This window comes from Nematostella vectensis, chromosome 5, assembly GCF_932526225.1.
Source record: "Nematostella vectensis chromosome 5, jaNemVect1.1, whole genome shotgun sequence".
Classification (NCBI taxonomy): Eukaryota; Metazoa; Cnidaria; class Anthozoa; order Actiniaria; family Edwardsiidae; genus Nematostella; species Nematostella vectensis.
This window is the reverse complement of record NC_064038.1, coordinates 14583159-14603850: the sequence shown is the minus strand read 5'-3', so window position 1 is coordinate 14603850 and position 20692 is coordinate 14583159. Positions and strand designations below refer to the sequence as shown.

Sequence of the window (20692 nt, the reverse complement as noted above, 5' to 3'; positions counted from 1 at the left end):
TGTATATTTCTCCATGTTATTAAGTCTGCAATATTCAAACTCGAACGGGGCGAATTCTTGTCTTGCATAAGAAGATGAGAAGCAAGAATTGAAAGTAGACAAATACCCGAGGAGTTTCAAATTATATCAACAGGCTACCTGCAGCAATTCCTTTCTACTGGAATTACGTCTAAAAAAAATATATCTAATTTTCGCACTTGTTTAATATTTCGCTAATGATCGTAACAGCTGAATGATATATTGTCTAGGGGTTAAAAAAATACGCTTAAATAGATAGGAAAAAACACTTCATACTGCATAAAAAGCACAATAAAAATGCAAAAAGAGCGCGATGGCAAAATAAGGCAAAAAGGGCAAAAAAGGCTAAAAGGGCAGAAAAGACAAAAAGGGCAAAAAAGGCAAAAAGGGCGCAATTGGCAAAAAGGGCAAAAAAAAGGTAAAAAGCAAAAGGGCAAAACAAGGCGCGATGAAGGCAAATAGGGCAAAAAAAGGCAAAAAAAAAAAGGAGCGACATAATTCGACGTCTTGTAAAAAAATCTAACGCTGCTTATCGCTCCCGTCTGATCACATTTCTTTTCCTCTCTCTATAAAAAGGACAGCATCTTAAAGAGAATTTCAAGTGCATTCCATTTATGACATTGATCAAACTACTAAAGAAAAAGTTTCTTTTTTATTGGCAAAAAGATGGAGCGATGTTCATAAAAAATTGGCTTTAAAACGGCTCGTTTTTATGGCACTGTTTTCATTTATTTATTTTTTTTTTCAATGTTTTTGAAAGTTTACTTTCTCTAACTTTGGATTCGAGATGCATATTAGACAAACGTTATCCAAATAAAATAAAAAGTGTGTAGCTTTCTCGAGATCAAACTTATAATCCTAAACTTGGCGTTAGAATTTTTGTTATACGCTCTGATGCGAAAAAAACCGTTCGCAAGGCCTTATTTTGATTTTGGATGTTCTATGCAAAGGTTTCGAAAGATAGGCTATTTATGACCATATGTCCTTAAATGACGCCATTATTATTTACAAAAACGTAGGAAGAAACCACCGGGCAGCCTCTATCTGCTGGTGTGCGTCAAACCTTGTGGTCTGCGTCGACAGTTAATTAATTAATAAAACCTTTAAAAGAAAAAGTCGACAACAACGCAGATTTATGTTTTTTAGAACGATATTTCGGCAGGCCAATACCTGCCTTCTTCAGGTTATAAATAAGTTTCAATGGCACGTTACAGCTAGTATATGTACAAAGTTCATTGATGATTAAATAACAAAAGGTAAAAATAGTAATTGAGTAAGGAGTAACTTATGGAAGATGGTAAATAGGGTGGTGTGGATTACTAAACAGCTAAACGGTTTCTATTCACGCCGGTTGAGGCCACCGGGTTCAAAGAGTGCCAGCGTGAGATATCAATGTGGCTTCTCTTGCTTTGTGGATGGAGTCGCGGTTATTTCTTATTTTTTTCAATGTTATTTTTTCAATAGGTATGAGCTCTATGTCAGAAGCAGAATTGTTAGGTTTTAGGTTGGTATGGATCGAGATTGGGAGTCTGCAGTTCTGCGGTGGTCATTAAAGCGTTCTATTAATTTGCGTGGCCATTATAATGTCATATTGTGTTGCTATATCATTTTTTTTCTCTTTGTCAGATAATGATTCTTTGAAAATTTGGTCATAATAGCTCCAATGGTCCAAAAGTTACGGATGGGGGGGGGGGGGGGGGGGGGCGAAAGCCTCCTTCCCCTTGTAATAGGAAGCTCCATAAAGCCCGGTCTGAATAGGGTTAAGGATAGTAAAAATGTATTCTAGTATAATAAGTGCACGGAAGGGACCTTTTGCGAAGTTATCATGATTTGTGTTGGCGAATGGGTGGGCGGGCGAGCGACACACAGGGTACCCTCGCGATGACCACAACAACTGAGTCGCTTAGTTATATACCATTTCTCTATACCTATGGAGCTCCGCGCGGCACTGCTAATATATAGGGGCTATCTCGACACTAATGGTAATCGATGGTTACATATACATACATATCAATATAATACTAATTAAATACTTATACATATCATTATGATAATATCTAGGGGCTGTTATCTCGACACTCATAGTGATTGATGGTTACATATACATACATATCAATATAATACTAATTAAATACTTATACATATCATTATGATAATATCTAGGGGCTGTTATCTCGACACTCATAGTGATTGATGGTTACATATACATACATATCAATATTATAATAGTTAAATACTCACACATATCATTATGATAATATCTAGGGGCTATTATCTCGACACTCATAGTGATTGATGGTTACATATACGCATATCAAACACATTCCCCAAGGATAGTGTCCTTCGTTTGCATTGCCTTATATGGTCATTGATGCCTATATTTAGAAGAGCTAAAGTTTTCCCGCTCCCTGATCTCCAGAAAATATAGTGAAAAATGCTGATTCCTGTCAATTTGAGACTCGTGGCAAGAATTTGTCAAAAAAGAAAACCTGACAGCTTGGCCAATTTTTATCTCACTAATATTGAAAAGCCCTTAGACCCAGGCCTCCCAGAGATTGACCGAGCGGGTTTGAAGGTCACCCAAATATTGATATGTACATATCAATATGATAATAGTCAAATACTTATACATATCATTATGATAATATCTAGGGGCTCTCGACACTGGTAATTTTGAGCGCGTAGAGCTCAAGGGAACATCTATTTACCCCAAGAGGCCGTATCCCTGATGGCCTATGTGGTTCATCTTCTCTTTAGTCTCTTCGCTTTGGTGTATTCAAGCGAACCTGGTAAGTTTTAATTTAATCTATTAGTATCGGGACATTGTAATTATTCAATTTTCGTTTATATAAAACCCTTTGGGACTTCCAAAAGTGTCCGTAACGTGAAGGTATGAAGACTTTGACTGGCAGGAAAAACATGATTTTAGATAGTGTCCGCTCTATGGAGTTTCCACTGTATCTCTGTGTCTGAGTGGCGATGACGGAGATTTGCATACAGATAAAGGCAGGATTGCAGCCTATATCAATATCGCTGCCGTTATTTCTGTCTAAAACCCTTGGTTATTTCTAGCAATGTTTACTGCTTATTTTTAGGGGACTGCAACTTCGATCGCGACTTCTGCAATTGGACAAACGAACAAGGAACAGATGATTTCGATTGGTCGAGGAATAAGGGCCCCACCCCATCCGATAACACCGGGCCATCAGCTGATCACACCTCAGGTGCGTGCATGCTCTCTTTGATTTCTAATTTGGTGATGGTTGTCATTATGTTAATGATGCGGCTATGGTGAAGATGGCAAAGATTACGACGATAATAGGGACCTTAAGCAAAGTCGACGACGACTTTAACATTTAAAGGGAAAAGAGCGCCCAATACTTTAATTTTATCAATCAAACCGTAACAAAAGGCAAAGAACCTGGTGAAATAAATATTTATATACGTTAGTGTAAATAGGTTAGGGAGTTCAAGATATAAACATCTGTGTCCTCGAGTTTTAATATTTCCTGTAGGAAACTTCCAAACTTTAACAGACGAAACACATTTTTCGATGGCTGCTTGTAGATATTTGTTTGTTTTTTTATGGTTGAGGTTTCCGACGGACCTCCAGAAGTAAACTGGTGACAATGCGGCTTTAACTGAGACGATTTTTGGGCGATCAAATAATATTGTATGCTAATTAGTCAAACAAAATTTACCGAGGTTCAGGTTAATATAAAACAATTTGTATTACCACGGCGCAGCCGAGAGATGGTTAGTAGAAATCTTGACTACACATATGGTGTTGATTCCATGTAGCATGAGTTCCTTTACCGAAATCCATTAAGATACCTACATTATTGTTGTATTTAGAAATGGGTTTTACAGTATTTGCTTTTTTTTTATAAAATCCCTCGACTAATTCGCTGAAACTTCATGTAGCATTAGTTCCTTTACCGAAATCAATTAAGATACCTATTGTTGTATTTAGAAATGGGTTTTACAGTATTTGCTTTTTTTTTTATAAAATCCCTCGACTAATTCGCTGAAATTACAGGGGATGTGGGGTAAGCCTAAACTCCAGTTTTCAAAATTCCGCAAACTCTTGTTGATGATTTCCAACAGCTAAATTGCCGTCATTCAAAAATCCATAAAACAGATTCATTGCTTTCCAGTACTGAAATAGTTTCCAGTCACGCCAGGGCAGCACCAATAGATACAAAGTTACCAAAGTTGGAAAAAATCACTACAGGAGTTGTCTGTTTTAAGCGAAGTAGAGGCAATTGCGCGTTTTTAAAATTGCCGCAAATATTTCAGCATTGAACCAATCAGGTTTAAGAGGGCGTGTTATGCGACGTTTTTTAATAGACGCGTGCACAGTAAGAATGTCATTGAATAGTTTATACCATTGGTCAAGAGCATCATTTACATCATCGTATATAGCAAGTGTGCTCCAAGTAAGAAGTGACAAGTCATGCATACATGATTTAGCACAGAAGTTTTTGCGGGATCGAAATCGTAGGTAGTTATATTTCGGCTTCTAAAAAAAGTCGGATTTCATTTGCCCCTAAATTTTATTTCACATATCAAAAGCAGAAATGATGCTCTTTTCCATGAATGCAATCATTTTTGCCAAATCTACATCTCATCGGCGATATTACACGATTATTTCAAGGCTTTTTAAAGTCATCTAAAAACATAAAATTATAAAATCGTGTAAAATAATAAGGTGCTGACAGAACAGCTTTTCTTTTAGCCTGAGAGTTCCTTATTATCTATTCTTTAGGTTTATATAGGCTGCAGTTGTTTTGTCACGCGTTGCGAACCGGTTTTCAGTCTTTTTCTAACAACCACAAAATTGTCTCAAAACCGGGTGCTGTAGACGAAAAATTACTTTTCGGCTTTTATTGCCAAAAATATTTATCCAAATTGCTTCAAACTTTCACAGGATACTGAGGTCACCCATACTTATTACCAGTTTAATTTTGAGCTAGGGCGCCCAAATTTCATTTTTCCGAGAAATCTCGGCGAACTCAGACCGCTGGTCTTAAGCTTGTTGAGGTCTCTAATCAACACATGGTCTTTTGTTATTGCCCTCAGTTATTAACAGAAGTTCCATATGGTTTTAAAATTTCTCTTTTGAGACGTATATCGGGTATATTTGATTATTCTCATAACTGAATACGTTGATGTTGATTTTGTTTTGCTTTCGATGTTATTAAAGTATGTGACAGTAACCGGAAATTCGACGCCTGAGTAGTCTAGACTTTCGATGAGTTCCCTGTCGGACTTTTAATCCTCTGAGGGTCTCTAGCCTGTGGATTCGAGTGTCTGATATGGCACCAGCGGAAGCAATCGTTGTCTTCATTTTTCATGTTGATCAACCCTTTGGTGGCATTCTGTAATTTAACGGGTAGTTTGATGTAGGAGTTGCCTCTCATTGGCTGGTATTTTACGATATTGAGATAGTGGCCATCAACTGATTCAATGGTTCAACCAGACCCCCCAGATACCTATTGGGCTATCTTATTTTAGAATTTGCTGCTGGGCGTTCTGCAATGCCTGATTAATCTCAGTGTTGTAGATAATTGTTTGGGGTATACTGTTAAAGTACGCAGTCTTAGACACTACGTCATAGCCAGACATTTCATGGAATGAAATGTTTAATGCTGTAGCAAATTTGAGGCCTTTCATAGATGCTAGTATATTTGTGATATGATAGGTGGTGGCCTCCCACGTGTTTTGCGTTTGTGCTAGGGGTCTCTACCATTCTTTATTCCAATTTCCAAAGACATGGTGAAGCCTTTAAGAGCACGCTTTTTCTGCTTTATCTTTGCCCTAGGTGTAGGAACTGGTTCACGAGATCTAGTTGCAGGGACTGGCCTGTCCTGGAACTCTGGTGGTGGTGGTGTTATGTTGTCTCCATACTCCTGGACCATCTGTTTTACGCTCTTGCAAGGAGTCGGCACTTGTGGCCTTGGCTTGTAGGTCCTAGGCTTAGTGTCGTATACGATGACTTCTTTACGCTTGTCTTTGCTCTTTCCTTAGAAGTTCGATTAGGTCTGATTTGCTAAGTCTATCAAGAGAGTGTCTGTTCATATCTAGTATTAGGTTAGATATTTATGGTTTCATCTTTTATATATTATATCTTTTTAATTTTAAATGTGATTTAGCGTGCACCTGAATCCGGACATAGTTCAAGTGGTCCAGACTGGACCCTTTGAGCTGTATCGGCGGCTGGCTCACAACCTGTAGATTCGGACGTATTTGATGGCATCATATATAGGGCTTTTTTTTGAGGGTGTCGAGGCTTTCTTAGTATCTCGTGCACCCGTTGAATATAATAGTCTTCTCGTACCTAGGACATCTGCCGGTGACTAGCAGGTCTACTACTGGCGCACCGCAATTCGCTAGCGGTGAGGCGGTATCTCTCGTTTATGTGGCTTCTGGCCGTAGCGACGTCTTGGTCTTACTGCTCAACTTGGCGAAGTGTCTTGTCCATATATAGTACTATAGACATTTATTTTGAAGTCGGCTCCAGGGTGCGTTTGCGCATGCCCTTGTGTGCTATTTCGTTTATCCTTTTCATGATGTTAAGAGCGTCGAGGTTCCCAGAGTGCTTTCTCGTTTGGTGCTTGCATTTCCCTGCTAGGGAGTTGTTTAAGCCGTTTTTATAAAATTCACAGTACCACTTTTTTAATGTTTAAGATGTATGCGCTCCTCTCTCCCTCCTCTCATCAACAGTGAGTGTCCTAGGCCTTCCACGACGTCTTTTAGTAAAATGGACTTTAATTATACTATATTAAATATATACTATATTAAATATTTTTTTAAATGATTATTCATGCGAATGAAACTTCCAACTACCAACTGCCCTTCCAACGTCTGAACTGAAGTCCTCCATTACCAATTCGACGAGCTTCAACTTGCTCATCTTGGATATGGTGTCTCTGGTGATTTCTCGTCCTAACTTCTTTAGGGGCATTATGTAGAACCTCCGCTCTTATCGGGGTCCCTTTGAGCAAGCCGTTTGAGTCGTGGAAGCGTGGGAAGAACACAAGGTCGGAAAGCTCCGATTCCCTCATCATCGTCAGGTCATCCATATCCAACCAACACTCTAAGTCTCTTTCGACCTCTGCTTCGAGACCACTCATGTATACTATATTATAGTAAATATTAGTTTCTAAAAGCCTTCTGCTTTGTCTGACCTGCCTGGGTGAGCAGCGTATACGTGTTCGTACCATTCTCTTTTGTCTTTAAAAAGCGTGTTGCAGATGAAGCACCTACTACTAAATTGAGCAAAAAGACAAAAGGGTGCGTAACATCACACCGGTTCCTTACGAATAATTGGAAATAATGTAATTATGTACATGTATTGATGTCGTATTTATAAGTCTGTAACGAATTTTGGATTGAAATTACCCACATTTTTCGTTTTTTTATGTAATATTTTTTGTTCCGATAATAATTCAGAAGTTATATGGCGGATTTTCTCAGGCCTGACCATCCCTCTAATGTACACTTCGCGAGAACTTATAAAGTTTAATATTCTAATGTTTTTTATACATAAATCAAGAACAATATAAATCATATGAAGACATATGTTTGACTACGACTGTAAATAGAAATTTAGTCGTTTGATAGACTCGATTTCATATAATAACTGATTAAGCAAGGCTTGACCATTTGTCCCCCTCGCAATTATATTTTCACCAAAACGACTACCTTTACCCGGTGAAAACACCCGCTACAGGCCCTCTGGCATTCTCTCTTGATGCCCGCTGGACCGTACTTTGAAAAAGGCCCGCTAGCGTCCTTTCAAATGCGGGCCCGCCACCTGCCCGCTGGCTGGCCTCTAAAGATATGCCCTATAAACACCCGCTAATGGGCCTCGACAAACGCCCTCTTTTTGCCCGCTAGCGTGCCTAAATTGTATTGAGTCAACAACATTGCTTATACACACAAAACGGATACCTTTCCAAACAGATAAGTTTACTAAAAATAGAAGGTGCAACGGTACACGGAGTACCGTGCGGGGAGTGACTAATTATATAAATAAAATGTCACGTAATTTTGTGACGTGCACAGGTAGGTTTCCAAAGTCCACGTACAAGGAAGTTCAACACCAAATGTTGTGTGTTCTCTATTTTTGATAAGTTCGTAATGCCTGCAGCAAGTGTAAAATCTATTTATATGATGATCAAAGGACGGCAGCGGGCTCATTATTTTAGAAACTCGATGTTTGAAAGTGTTTTATCAACGATCCTTATAGCAGGGATCCGAGTAGTGGGATCCATTGAGCGGCTGTTTCTGCCTAGCAGGAGCCCTTTTGCCTTTTGCTTTTTTTTTTGCATTCTCTTTGGTTAGACTCCGCATCTAAACGTTGGGTCACCCAACTGACCGAAAAATGGGGGTCTTAGGCTCAGGTGGTGGGGGGATTCTGTACGTTTGGAGGTAGTTTTGAGGTCGATTGTCTACATAGAGACCTTTACCCAATATAGCTGACATGAGTAGTGGCACCCCGATCAAAGCAAGCAACGCTTCGAGGACCCCCTCCCCCCTCCTTCCTGGTGCTTTATAGTTAGTTTAGATACCAGATCCAGTTTGGGGGGCCTGGACAATTTACTCCTTTTGTTTTGGCGTTAGGTAGCTCTTATATAATTAATTAGTTTATCAACTTTGTCTTGGGGGACACTTATAGTGGCCTTTTTGACAACCCAACAAGCTGGTCCACTAAGAGCACCTGTGGCTAATGTGTGACGGCCTTAGATAGGTATGGTAGTGCTTCTGACCCAATGCGGGCAAGTGCTGACAATAGAGCGCCCAAGAATAATTTAACTCATTCAGCTCGTTGAATACCATTCTATAGAGGTCGGCTGTACTTCTTACTACTATTGAAACACTTTGTGTGTATATCTATCGTATGGAAGACGACTCTTGTCATACACCTTCTGACCGTCCTTATGGGCTACCAGTCTGAGGCGACCCATAAGCTTCGGCACGTCTATCCCCGTATTGTCCGTAACACCTCGAAAATAAAAAAACGCAAAACGCAAAACGCCTCGAAAAAAACACCGTAAAACGCCACGAAAATAGTACCGCAAAACGAATCACAAAAAAGCATCGTAAAACGCCTCGAAAACGCACCGAAAATGGCATCGTAACTAACGCACCGAAAAACGCACCGCTAAAAGCTGTTACGCGATTGGGCACCAACTCTGTGCACAGGGCCAGTACTAGAGAGACTTCCCCTCTTTGACCCAAGCCTCTTTTCACTTCACCGCCTCTATCCAACATCTCCCAAACTGTTGTATCATCACGCATCAGCCTATCCCACAATACACTAGGTAAAGTAAGCCCAGCGTCACTCAGAATCGTCTTATCATCGTCGGTGAAGCCTCTGTCCAAACTCACCTGCTTGGACGCAGCAGCCTCGCCCCTATCGGTGATAGCCGGCCTCTTTGGATCCGCTTTTGGTCTATTCACAGAGTCTACGTACTTCTTTCGCTTATCTCCTCTATCCACTTATCCAACTTCTCAACCAAGGGCTTGAACACCTTTTTTTGCCGCCCTCATACTCATCCTGCTTGGTACGTCCCGTTTCCTTAATGACTTCACGAACGGTCTTAACCATTTTCCCAGCTTCAATCTTTGGGATAATATGCTTCTATGCATTGGCAATGTCCATATACATATATACGTTAAATAAATTTATATGAACTTATCTGAAACTTATCTTCACTTTCAAATGGGTTAAGTTAATAAACTCAGTATCAGAGACACGATATGCAAACCGAACGGCAACGATAAGATCAGTCGGTCAAACACTAGAGTTCTATAACAATGTCGAGCAAGCACAACACCCTAGTTAAAAGATCAGCCAAGATGACACATCCACCACAACCTTAAGGATCAAAGGAAAAACCTAAGCCAAGACAATAGACTGATTAAGGTGCAAGGGCTTAAATTCGGCGAGGTTGGTATCCCACTGACAGATCAAAAAGTAGAGACATACTACAACATCAACATTTCTGGTAGAGAATATAACCACAAGTTTAACAGCTTAACGGAGTGGATCACGGTGTATGTACAACTGAGTCGTGATATCTACAGAACATCCACAATAGAACAATTCCCAAATATTAGAAAAACACCATTCGCTACAGAAATCAGCACATTTGAGGTGATAGATACAGGTTATAAGTAACACAGAGATACCAAACGTAACGATACAACTAAAGAGCATCGTCGAATACACCTTTAAACAAGGCTTGCAGGGGCCTAAGGGCGAGCGAGGGCCGCTAGGTGCATCTGGGGCCCCAGGTGTTCTATTAGAACTCTGTTAGCGCAAAACCTCGAACACCACCAAAGAGATATCGGGTCGGGATCTCACTCAGTAGCCCTATCGGCTGGGGCATTGGGGACAGGGTTGATACTCATCAGCGGGAAAGTCCCGAAACCTGAATACAATAGACATATTTAGATTTGTCAGCGGGAAAGTCCCTATACCTTAATACAATAGACATGTTTAGTATTGTCAGCGGGAAAGTCCCTATAATATGAATTTACCGACTTCCTGTTCCTCCAGTAATGTCACGCAACAACCATAACTATGGGCAGGTATCATAAAATGAAACCAGCACATATCGCAAAAAGAAAAACAAATAGTTTCCATAAAAAAACAAATATATATATAGTTTCCATAAAATGAATTGGTTCCAGAACAATCTTGCGAAAAGTGCGCTGGCACCCCTATACTACTGTTCTATTTAGACCACCAAATTTTCACGAACAATTCTCAAAACTACATAGTTTGATTTGAGAATATGTAGAGCAACTATGTACTATCTACTGTTTAGTTCTTTGACGTCATTAGCACGCATGCGTACAGCCATCAAAATCATCCCACATGGATCTAGTATAACGTTGTTTAGGTATCACGAGATCAAAAATACTCTGGTCTCTTGGCGCAGGGTCCATTCCTGCGCTAATCAGCAAGCTGCCTTGTATTTGTTTCCCTGGTGGAAACTAGAAGACTAGAAGCTTCTTGGTTCAAAATTTATCTCATGCACTGATGTGGAGGGAAATTTAGAAGGCAAAAGATTCTTTTGTCTTTTTCTAAATCTCTCTCATTATCAATGTATAAGGGAAATTTAGAAACTAAATTTCCGTCATCATTAATGCATGAGGGAAATTCAAAAGCGTCTATTGTTTCCGAGAGAATTTCGCTAGTTATGGTCCCTCAGAAAACAAACGAATCCGAGTTGATCATGGTATTATTTTTTGTTATGAGACGCAAGATCTTTCATTCGGCGAGAGAAGCTTGAGCTATGGCCGAAGTATTCGTTCTTCTAATTGCAGTGGACAAAAAGAAATTGGCTAAGCCAGCATCCAAAAGTCTACAATGTACAGGTTAGCAAAGTTTCCAATCTTTTAGGACCATAAGTAAAGTTCCTGGAAGCAAGAAACTGTCAATATTCAGAGTTTGGTGACGGAGAACGCTTGCATATTTTGACTCGGTTTTGGGCTAGCGAGATGTCACTAGTTCCCAGTCCAAATTTGGTTTGTTTTGGCGCGGTCACAGCCGCGGGCGCCGAAGGCGCACGGGAACCATTGTATCAAAATAGTTGCAGATAACCTGGGACTTGGAATTCGTAATTTCCCGCCTTATTTTAAGATTCTGTAAGCTTCAAGCTCCAATTTTGGATAAAAACCAGCAATTTCCATTAAGTATTAGTAATAAATATTGTTGTCTGATTCTACCCTTACTCTCCTCTCAAGAACAGTTGATATTGCCGCAATCTACTGACGTATTTGAGCAAGAATAGCTTAAATATCGATTGTATTCTGAAGATTTCAAAACGATAGAACCACAGTTTGAGGGTTTTCAAGTATTTTTTTTTTTAGTTTAGAGGACGTTTAAGCGATAAATTCAAGGTGAACTTTTGTAACCAGTCAACACTTCTCTCCCCAAAGTCAGATGTTTTTTTTATACGTCTTTTAACCCCGAAGCCAAACAAATCAATTCCAGGTCATACAGACCCAGAATAGCAGTGTTAACAATTTGGGAATCAATTTGGTTCCAGAAAAGACAGCATTTAGGAGAGCTGTGGTGATTCATTAGAAAATTATTTTCTCATCCATGCAAAGCTAAACAAGAAAAAATCATCACGAATCCACCTTTGCTTGGAAATATCCATAAGCAAAGCACTCAATTATGCCCCAATAGACTTCATGATGTCCTGAGACACTCTCCTAATATGCTTATAGCTGTATTTTTGATGAAAAATACAAGCAACCATCAAGTTGTGCTCGCTACAGCACAACGCCGATGTGGAGATTAAAAGTGGGGACCGCAAAGCACTGTTGGAAAGCTAGGATACCGCTGACTAGGTTCAGCTGTGTTTGACAGGCTGTATAAAACTCAGAATAGGGGGGAGGTATCTGTTTTCAATCTGTTTTTTTTTTTTTTAGAATTCAGCTCTAAAATAGCCAGGAGTCAATGCGTTAAATCCAATATGGCGGATCCAAGATGGCGGATGCTGGTAGACAGACAGACAGACAGACAGACAGACAGACAGACAGACAGACAGACAGACAGACAGACAGACAGACAGACAGACAGACAGACAGACAGACAGACAGACAGACAGACAGACAGACAGACAGACAGACAGACAGACAGACAGACAGACAGACAGACAGACAGACAGACAGACAGACAGACAGACAGACAGACAGACAGACAGACAGACAGACAGACAGACAGACAGACAGACAGACAGACAGACAGACAGACAGACAGACAGACAGACAGACAGACAGACAGACAGACAGACAGACAGACAGACAGACAGACAGACAGACAGACAGACAGACAGACAGACAGACAGACAGACAGACAGACAGACAGACAGACAGACAGACAGACAGACAGACAGATAATTTATTAAAATATGCATTGCATCCAAAAGGCTGAATTACGAATAATGTACAAAAAACTAATAACTAATAAATATAATTATGATAAAATATAATTACTTCCTGTGAAAATATATGATAAAAATGTATATTATATTGGTTAGGATTATTAATAGTGTCATTAAAAAGCTTGCTCACAGTAAATTATGATTGTCAAAGATCGGATTGATGTCAATATCCTTCGCTAATTTACACCTTCCTGATGTTATTATTGATACCATATCAATATTTTGGTGACCTTAAAACTCGCTCGGCCAATCTCTTGGAGGCCTGGGCCTAAGGGGTTTTCAAGGCTTGTGTGATAAAGATTTGACCAAGCGATAAAGTTTTTTTGACACATGTTTGCCTCGAGTCTCAAATTGACAGGAATCAGCATTTTTCACCATGTTTTCTGGAGATCAGGGAGCGGGAAAACTTTAGCTCTTCTAAATATGGGCATCAATGCCCATATAAGGCAATGCATACGAAGGACACTATCCGTTGGGAATATGTTTGATATGCCGCCCTTTTTTGAAGGTGCACAAACTTATTTTTCAAGTATTGAGGAAGGCTATTATAAAATACTGGCGCGGCGTAGTCCATAAGGGATCTAACGCATGACGTAAAATAATACTAGCTCATGTGTTGGGGAACTCCAGCTCTTTTTAGTTGTGTTAGAAAATAGAGCCTTTTACTAGCATTTTTCGTGACCTCAGTAACATGGTCGTTCCAAGTGTTATGAAGGAATTGTTAATCTATGCCAAAGTCGTTTCCGACACGTCAGATATTTACTTGCACTTTCCATTCGACATTTCACTTATTTGCTTTACGTGGATCTCTTCATTGTTTGACTAAGCATGCGTAGTTACTGTTTAGCAAAACAGGTTTTATATTTGCCAGGCTAAAATAACAGTTTAACGATTACTTTTATCCTTAATCTTACCGCTGTTACATTACTTAATTTTGCATATTACTATAGTCAAACTATTCCTTTTATACTGCTCTTGCTATTTCTATCGAAGGAATTTATTCTAAGTAATTTATTATTTCATCGTTGATTTTCTTCCCAAAGTAAACACCCGATCTTCTTTTCTTACATCATCCTTAAAACCAGTTTGACCAGTTTATTAATGAGATTAGTATAAATTGAGCAGCATAGTAACTAGCTCTAGGATTGTACTGTAACTGTTGCGAGGACACTACACGGCACTGCTCTAGGTTGGTTTAGTCAGGACTCTCTAAAGTTGGCTTCGTCGACCTTCCGGGAAAGAGATGTTCCTTCACTACCTTCCGAAAGTACTTGCCTTCGTACAGCCAATCTCCCGCTAGCCAGTGGTAGCTCTACCATTTGTAAACACTCAAGCGGTGCAATAAAGAAAAAGAAGACGGTCAACCCTTGCTCAGCATGTACGATCCCCGGCTATCCCCAATACCATAAAAGAACCACCCAAAACCTCGTAACACAAGTTAAGCTGTTCGTTAACGTAAGACCCAGCAGTTTTACACTGGTGACCACCTCTATCTCTTCTATACTTATCGGAGTGAAATCTCTCTCCTGTCTAGCGAAAGAAATGGTGTCACATAATAAGCCTCCTCTATTGTAAATAAAAAGTAGAAAAAAATAATTTTTGGGAAAGATATTTAAATTATTACTTTAATTAAGAGTTTATTCGCAAACTTATGCTATATACCATGCCAATAAATGACGTGTCACAGATGTCATATATTGTTGTCATAGAAACAGTGTCACTAATAATTTATGTCTACTGCAAGATTGTCGAAAAAAGACATACAGAAATACACATAAAAAAAAACCCGAAATATTGCCCGTTTCTGCTCACTTGACCAGCGGTCTGAGTTCGTCGAGATTTCTCGGAAAAATGATGTTTGGGCGCCCTAGCTCAAAATTAAACTGGTAATAGGTATGGGTGACCTTAGTATACTGTGAAAGTTTGAAGCAATTTGGATAAATATTTTTGTCGATAGAAGCCGAAAAGTAATTTTTCGTCTCCCGCACCCGGATTTGAGACAATTTCGTGGTTGTTAGAAGAAGACTTAAAACCGGTTCGCAACGCGTGATAAAACATTTGCAGCTTATATAAACCTAAGGAATAGATAACAAGGATTTCCCAGGCTGAAAGATAAGCTGTTCTGTCAGCACCTTATTATTTTACGCGATTTTATTTTATTTTATGTTTTAGATGACTTTGAAAAGCCTTGAAATGATCGTGTAATATCGCCGATGAGATGTGGATTTGGCAAAAATGATTGCATTCATCGAAAAGAACATCATTTCTACTTTTGATATGTGAAATAAAATTTAGGGGCAAATAAAATCCGACTTCTTTACAAGCCGAAATATGACCCCCACTTGACCCTAATTATAAACAAATGCCGACTACTGTATCGGGTTTTCCGCATTCAAACAACGCCTTCAAATCTCCAGAAAAACAAGAAAGAGCGCTCAAAACAAAAGAAATATACTGTCGGCAATACTAAAATTTAATGGTAATAATTTCATAGCATTTATTGCATTAAATTGCGATTTTTAGGCTCGCGTGATTTTGTTTGCTGCCATGCATGCGTGACAAACAAAGCGACAAGCATAAAATACCTCACCATGACTGCAATAAGACTTTTCTGATAATTACTTATTAAAAAGAAAAACGTCCAAAAGAAGAAAATGAGAGTTTTGCATGTTTTTATTTAATTAACAAGCGATACTGGCAGAATTTTGTACAGTTTTAAATTGTAATTAAACAAAAATCTTGATCAAATTGTCAAAATTCGCTTATTTTCAAAGCCTTTGTTCAACTACAATATAAATTTGATCAAATAAAAATACAAATTATGCAAGAGCGCTGAGACATTTGCGATATTGAGGCCTCTCACCGTAAGCTGTTCTCCTTTTTTAGTAAAAGAGAGTATTGAAGTGTAAAAACTTACTCTGGTCTTCACAACAGAACACAGGATTACCGACTCAGAAATCTATTTCATGTAACCATGAAAAAAAATATAATCGGGACCCAAGAAATCGTGGATTTATTTTGCGCCACTACATCTTTAAATAACATCCACTAGCGTGGCTACAAAAGAAGCTTTGCGTCGGGTTGCTCCGGGCACTTGAAGCTCCAGGTGAGATAGTGGGAAGGGTGGCCACTGAAAGAAAGGTGAGTCTGGACCTGGAGTACAAGTGGCACAAGTCGATGCCGTTCGCTTCTATTGGGTGATTTAGTTGGCATTCATCTAGGATGGCAGCTCTCGTACGGAATACACCTGTACATGGCCCGGTAATAGGAACTCGCTGATTTAATCGGCGTTCCCCTGTATAGAGATGCAGCTTGTTGATTCTATCACTTCATTCCCAATTAATGGTACGCCCCCCTCCTCCCCCAGACTACTTTTTGGTGGTAGCCAAGCTTGCCGGGAAGGGGGACTCCGATAAAAACAGACGGGGGTGATCGTCGGCAAAATTGATTGTAACCCGTTAGGGATGGCACTTTAGGCGTGGTCAATAGAAATTATTTCCTCTAAGAGATGGAAAATTTTTGCCCCTAAGGGATAGCAGAATCGAAAAAAAAAAGTTTACCACCCCCTTAGGAATAGCAATTAATCGAATTTTATACCCTAAGAGATAACAGAATGGAAAAAAATAACGTTTAAAACACCCACTTAGGAATAGCAGTTGGTCGAATTTTACACCCTAAGAGATAGCAAAATCTGAAAAATCCTCCAACACCCCCTAAGAGATGGCAGTTGGTAGAAATTTTATACCCTAAAAGATATGACGATTACCCCGTCTACATTTTTAGAGAGTCCCCCCCCCCCCCCCCGGGCAAAGATATGCATTCCCCTTCTTTGGCAAACTCGCATTTGCCGTATAGTGTGTGCTGGTCTAACCAAGCCAAGCGTGTACAGCCTTTCACGCACTGGACAGCTGAATAGCTTTGTGGTAGGCTCTTCCTCGCTGCTGACTGCGGGTTCTGGCTCAGCGGCGTTCGCCCTGCGCTCGACAGCACGCTTGATGTCATCGAATTCACCGTCATTGAACGAGTCCGGAAACGTTGAAATCGATTGGTCAGGATGCGGCTTGAAGGCTCTCTCTCTCTCTCCTCTTCCCCTCCCACTCCCCTCGTTTTTCATTTTTGCTCAAATCCAAGATGGTGGCTATAATACACCGGGTGAACGCCCCCCCCCCCCCCCCCCCCCCCCTTATTGAAGGCTTTTCAAATATTATTCTTTTTCCAAATGGTACCTATGGTTGAGCAAGCCACACCTTCCCCCCTCCTCAGTCCTCTAGTCCTATGATCTCCTGCCTGAGACTTTGTCAAAGTAAAGAAGCGCTTATAGCGAGTAATTACCTGCCTGCAATAAGCGTTTACTGCACCTTACGCGCAATGATAGAATCCTGCGTTGTCTTGCTTGTAGTATGCCGGTAAAGTGAATAGTGAAAGCGATTTTTTTACTGGTTAACAAGCCAATCGATTGGCTAGGACAAAATTTGGACGGCTGTTTATCCCGGCCAGACAAACTTTATCCTCCTAGTGCGATTAGGCCCTAAGTTAACGCGCGAAAAAATGAAAACAGAAAAGTAACCTCAAAATTTACCTAGGGAGCTTTTTTGGACATATGCTCCCTGACAAGAATGGAATTTTTTTGGTAGTATTGAAAACAATAGTAAAAAGCATCAACTGTAATTGTTTTTACTTTCGTTTTATAACTCAATTTACCTGGGGAATGGAAATTGGTTGGTTATATCATAAACAATAGTAGAAAAGCTTCAACTGTTATTTTTTCTTGATTTCTTTGTATGAACGTTTATTGAATAAATTAACTCCTCGAATTTGCATAACAACACGACAGCAGAAGATGGTACGCGTTTCTAGTCCACGAAAGTAGGGAACGAAAGAAAATATCATAATGCTTATAGAATGAGGGATGGATAGAAATAAATATAGGACGATTTAAGAATAACTTTCCTGGGAAAAAGTTTGGAGATGTTCATGAAGCGGAAGAATAAAGAACCGGAAGTTTTTAGTGCCGATAATAATTATCATGCATGCTGAATATTATGGAAATATAATCTTGAAAAGCATATAAACATCAGAGAGACAATAATATTTGATTAAATACCAGTATTTTCAAGAATTATATTGCATCCCTTTTTTGGGGGAGTTTAAATTGTTATTGGTAAGTTTTTGGTAGCGAGGCATTAAAAAGTGAGTGTCGGCATTTGACTATAATTAGGGTCAAGTGGGGGTCATATTTCGGCTTGTAAAAAAGTCAGATTTTATTTGCCCCTAAATTTTATTTCACATATCAAAAGTAGAAAAGATGCTCTTTTCGATGAATGCAAACATTTTTGCCAAATCCACATCTCATCGGCGATATTACACAATTATTTCAAGGCTTTTCAAAGTCATCTAAAAACATAAAATAAAATAAAATCGCGTAAAATAATAAGGTGCTGACAGAACAACAGCTTATCTTTCAGCCTGGGAGTTCCTTATTATCTAATCTTTAGGTTTATATAAGCTGCAGTTGTTTTATCACGCGTTGCGAACCGGTTTTTAGTCTTTTTCTAACAACCACGAAATTGTCTCAAATCCGGGTGCGGGAGACGAAAAATTACTTTTCGGCTTCTATCTCCAAAAATATTTATCCAAATTGCTTCAAACTTTCACAGGATACCATGGTCATCCATACCTATTACCAGTTTAATTTTGAGCTAGGGCGCCCAAACTTCATTTTTCCGAGAAATCTCGACGAACTCAGACCGCTGAAGGATACCGCAGAACCAAGCTGTAATTATCCCGATCGTCCTGGCAAATTCGCTCGCGCTCGCGTCGGATTAAAGCAAATGCCAATAAACTATACATCAATTTAAAGCTTAATGATTGTACTTTCCTCCTCAGATAATCATTTTGTATACGCGCTTAATTTTAAGAAGCGCTCCGCTAATCCATTCAAGATGAAATGCAATACTCAAAAAATGATTTTTCAATAATTTGTCTATAGACTTATATTTGTCTCCTGATTACAAAAATGTGTTTCTTTTTTAAATCGAACGAATATTAAATATTTTATGGATTTTCCTTATTTTTCTCGGCTTGACCCCGAAAAACACTACAAAATTTGAACCAAGTATCGCTACCTGCAGTGCGAAAAATAAACAGCGCAGAAACACAACAACACCACAGGAGGCAACCAGGATATGTGCTCTCAATATTATTTTAATCTCGGCTTAATCCAGTTAAAATAGAATATTTGACAGATTTTCTCAAATATAGCCTCGCATCCATCATTTTGCACGATCGTCAAACCGACAAATTAAGGCCTTAAAAGTCGCATCTGGTACATTGCTCTATCAAAAATGGTCATTTTTTCCTGAAAAGACAGTCACTTACTTGCCTAGAATCTAAAATAAAATTTTGGGGATAATAAAATCCAGAGCGCTGAGAGCGCCAAGAAGATACAACACTTCACAGGTTATTGACCTTTCAAACTTGTGCCAACTGTGACACCAACAGCTAAGTTGGCAGGGAAATTTGGCTTTTGCCGACGCTCCCACCTCGAAACAACGCTGAAAACAAATTTGAGGACCAACAAATATGTGTGTTATCACTTGCAGTCTTCGTTGTGCGAGATTATTAAGGCAAAACACGTATTTGAATGCGTATTTGAATAGATTATAACTAGTCTTGCGTAATGTTTGTGTCCAGACAATTCGTAACATAGATCAAAACAACAAATTAAGTGGTATCGAATTTTCCTCACCTCAGCTTGGGAAAGTACTTGATAGGCATCGCTTTTTATCAATGCTTATTCCCCTACAAGCGCATAAAAACGCTTCTTAGCTCGCTTCGGCTTGCGATCTCGGAATGTTTTTCATGGTGCTTCCACCGGCAGCGCACACAGGAATCCCATAGTTTTTCATACCAGTACCAGGTACGTTCTATGAGTGTTTATACACTGGTTTCTTCTTGCTGTCCGTTTTGCACAGTTTTAGTGAGAATATAGCTTTTTGCTCATACTCTCAGTTCCTAGGCGGGGCGTGTTGCGCTAGTCAAGACAACCCTGGTATAGTGCGGTGCCTGAATATCACAAACTGCACACAAGATATCAAGAAGCATCTCCGTTCCTTGGGTGTGAGAGATTCACCAAAGCTGGTTCTGGCCGGTGCAGGTAAAACATTTTCAACATTGACGCAATATGAATACTTTTTAAAACCTACAATTCGTGACATTCAGCTTGGGAAAGCACTTGATAGGCATCGTTTTTTATCAATGTCCGTTCCTCTACGAAGACCTAACTCAACTACGGTTGATTATTGTTGGAACAGCGCTTATTCATGTTAGCATGTGACATGCCACAGAAAAACCATAACGGTTTTATTCACAAGGATGGATAGGACAATTAGGACACATTGATACTAACAAATTTATTTCAGGTTGGGTAGATACAATTTATGATATTGCCCTTAGTCATTGCTGTGAAATTGTATCCGAAATATATTAACAAAAACTGATAGCAGTAATTTTCTAAAAACGGACACAAAATATCACAATAGTTTGAAAGCCCCCAAAATAAACGTATGTCACAGAGGAAATCATTCTGTACAGTACACAATCAGATCTTCATGGAAGAATCTAGCGCTCTATGGGGTATTTGGCTCTGGCGCTGTTCACTGGGTGGGGAGGGGGATCTGGCTCTGTCAACAAGGAAATCTGGC

General features: G+C 39.5%; 1 protein-coding gene across 1 annotated transcript in view; it reads left to right on the top strand.

The window, feature by feature from the left end:
• The window catches only part of LOC116612520, a 68149-nt gene that overhangs the window by 23898 nt on the left and 23559 nt on the right, over window positions 1-20692 (top strand). The window contains exons 3-4 of the mRNA XM_048727293.1: window positions 2671-2807; window positions 3114-3242. Of these exons, the coding sequence (XP_048583250.1) occupies window positions 2747-2807; window positions 3114-3242 (190 nt within the window). The 5' untranslated portion in view covers window positions 2671-2746. The remainder of the gene's footprint in view (window positions 1-2670; window positions 2808-3113; window positions 3243-20692) is intronic.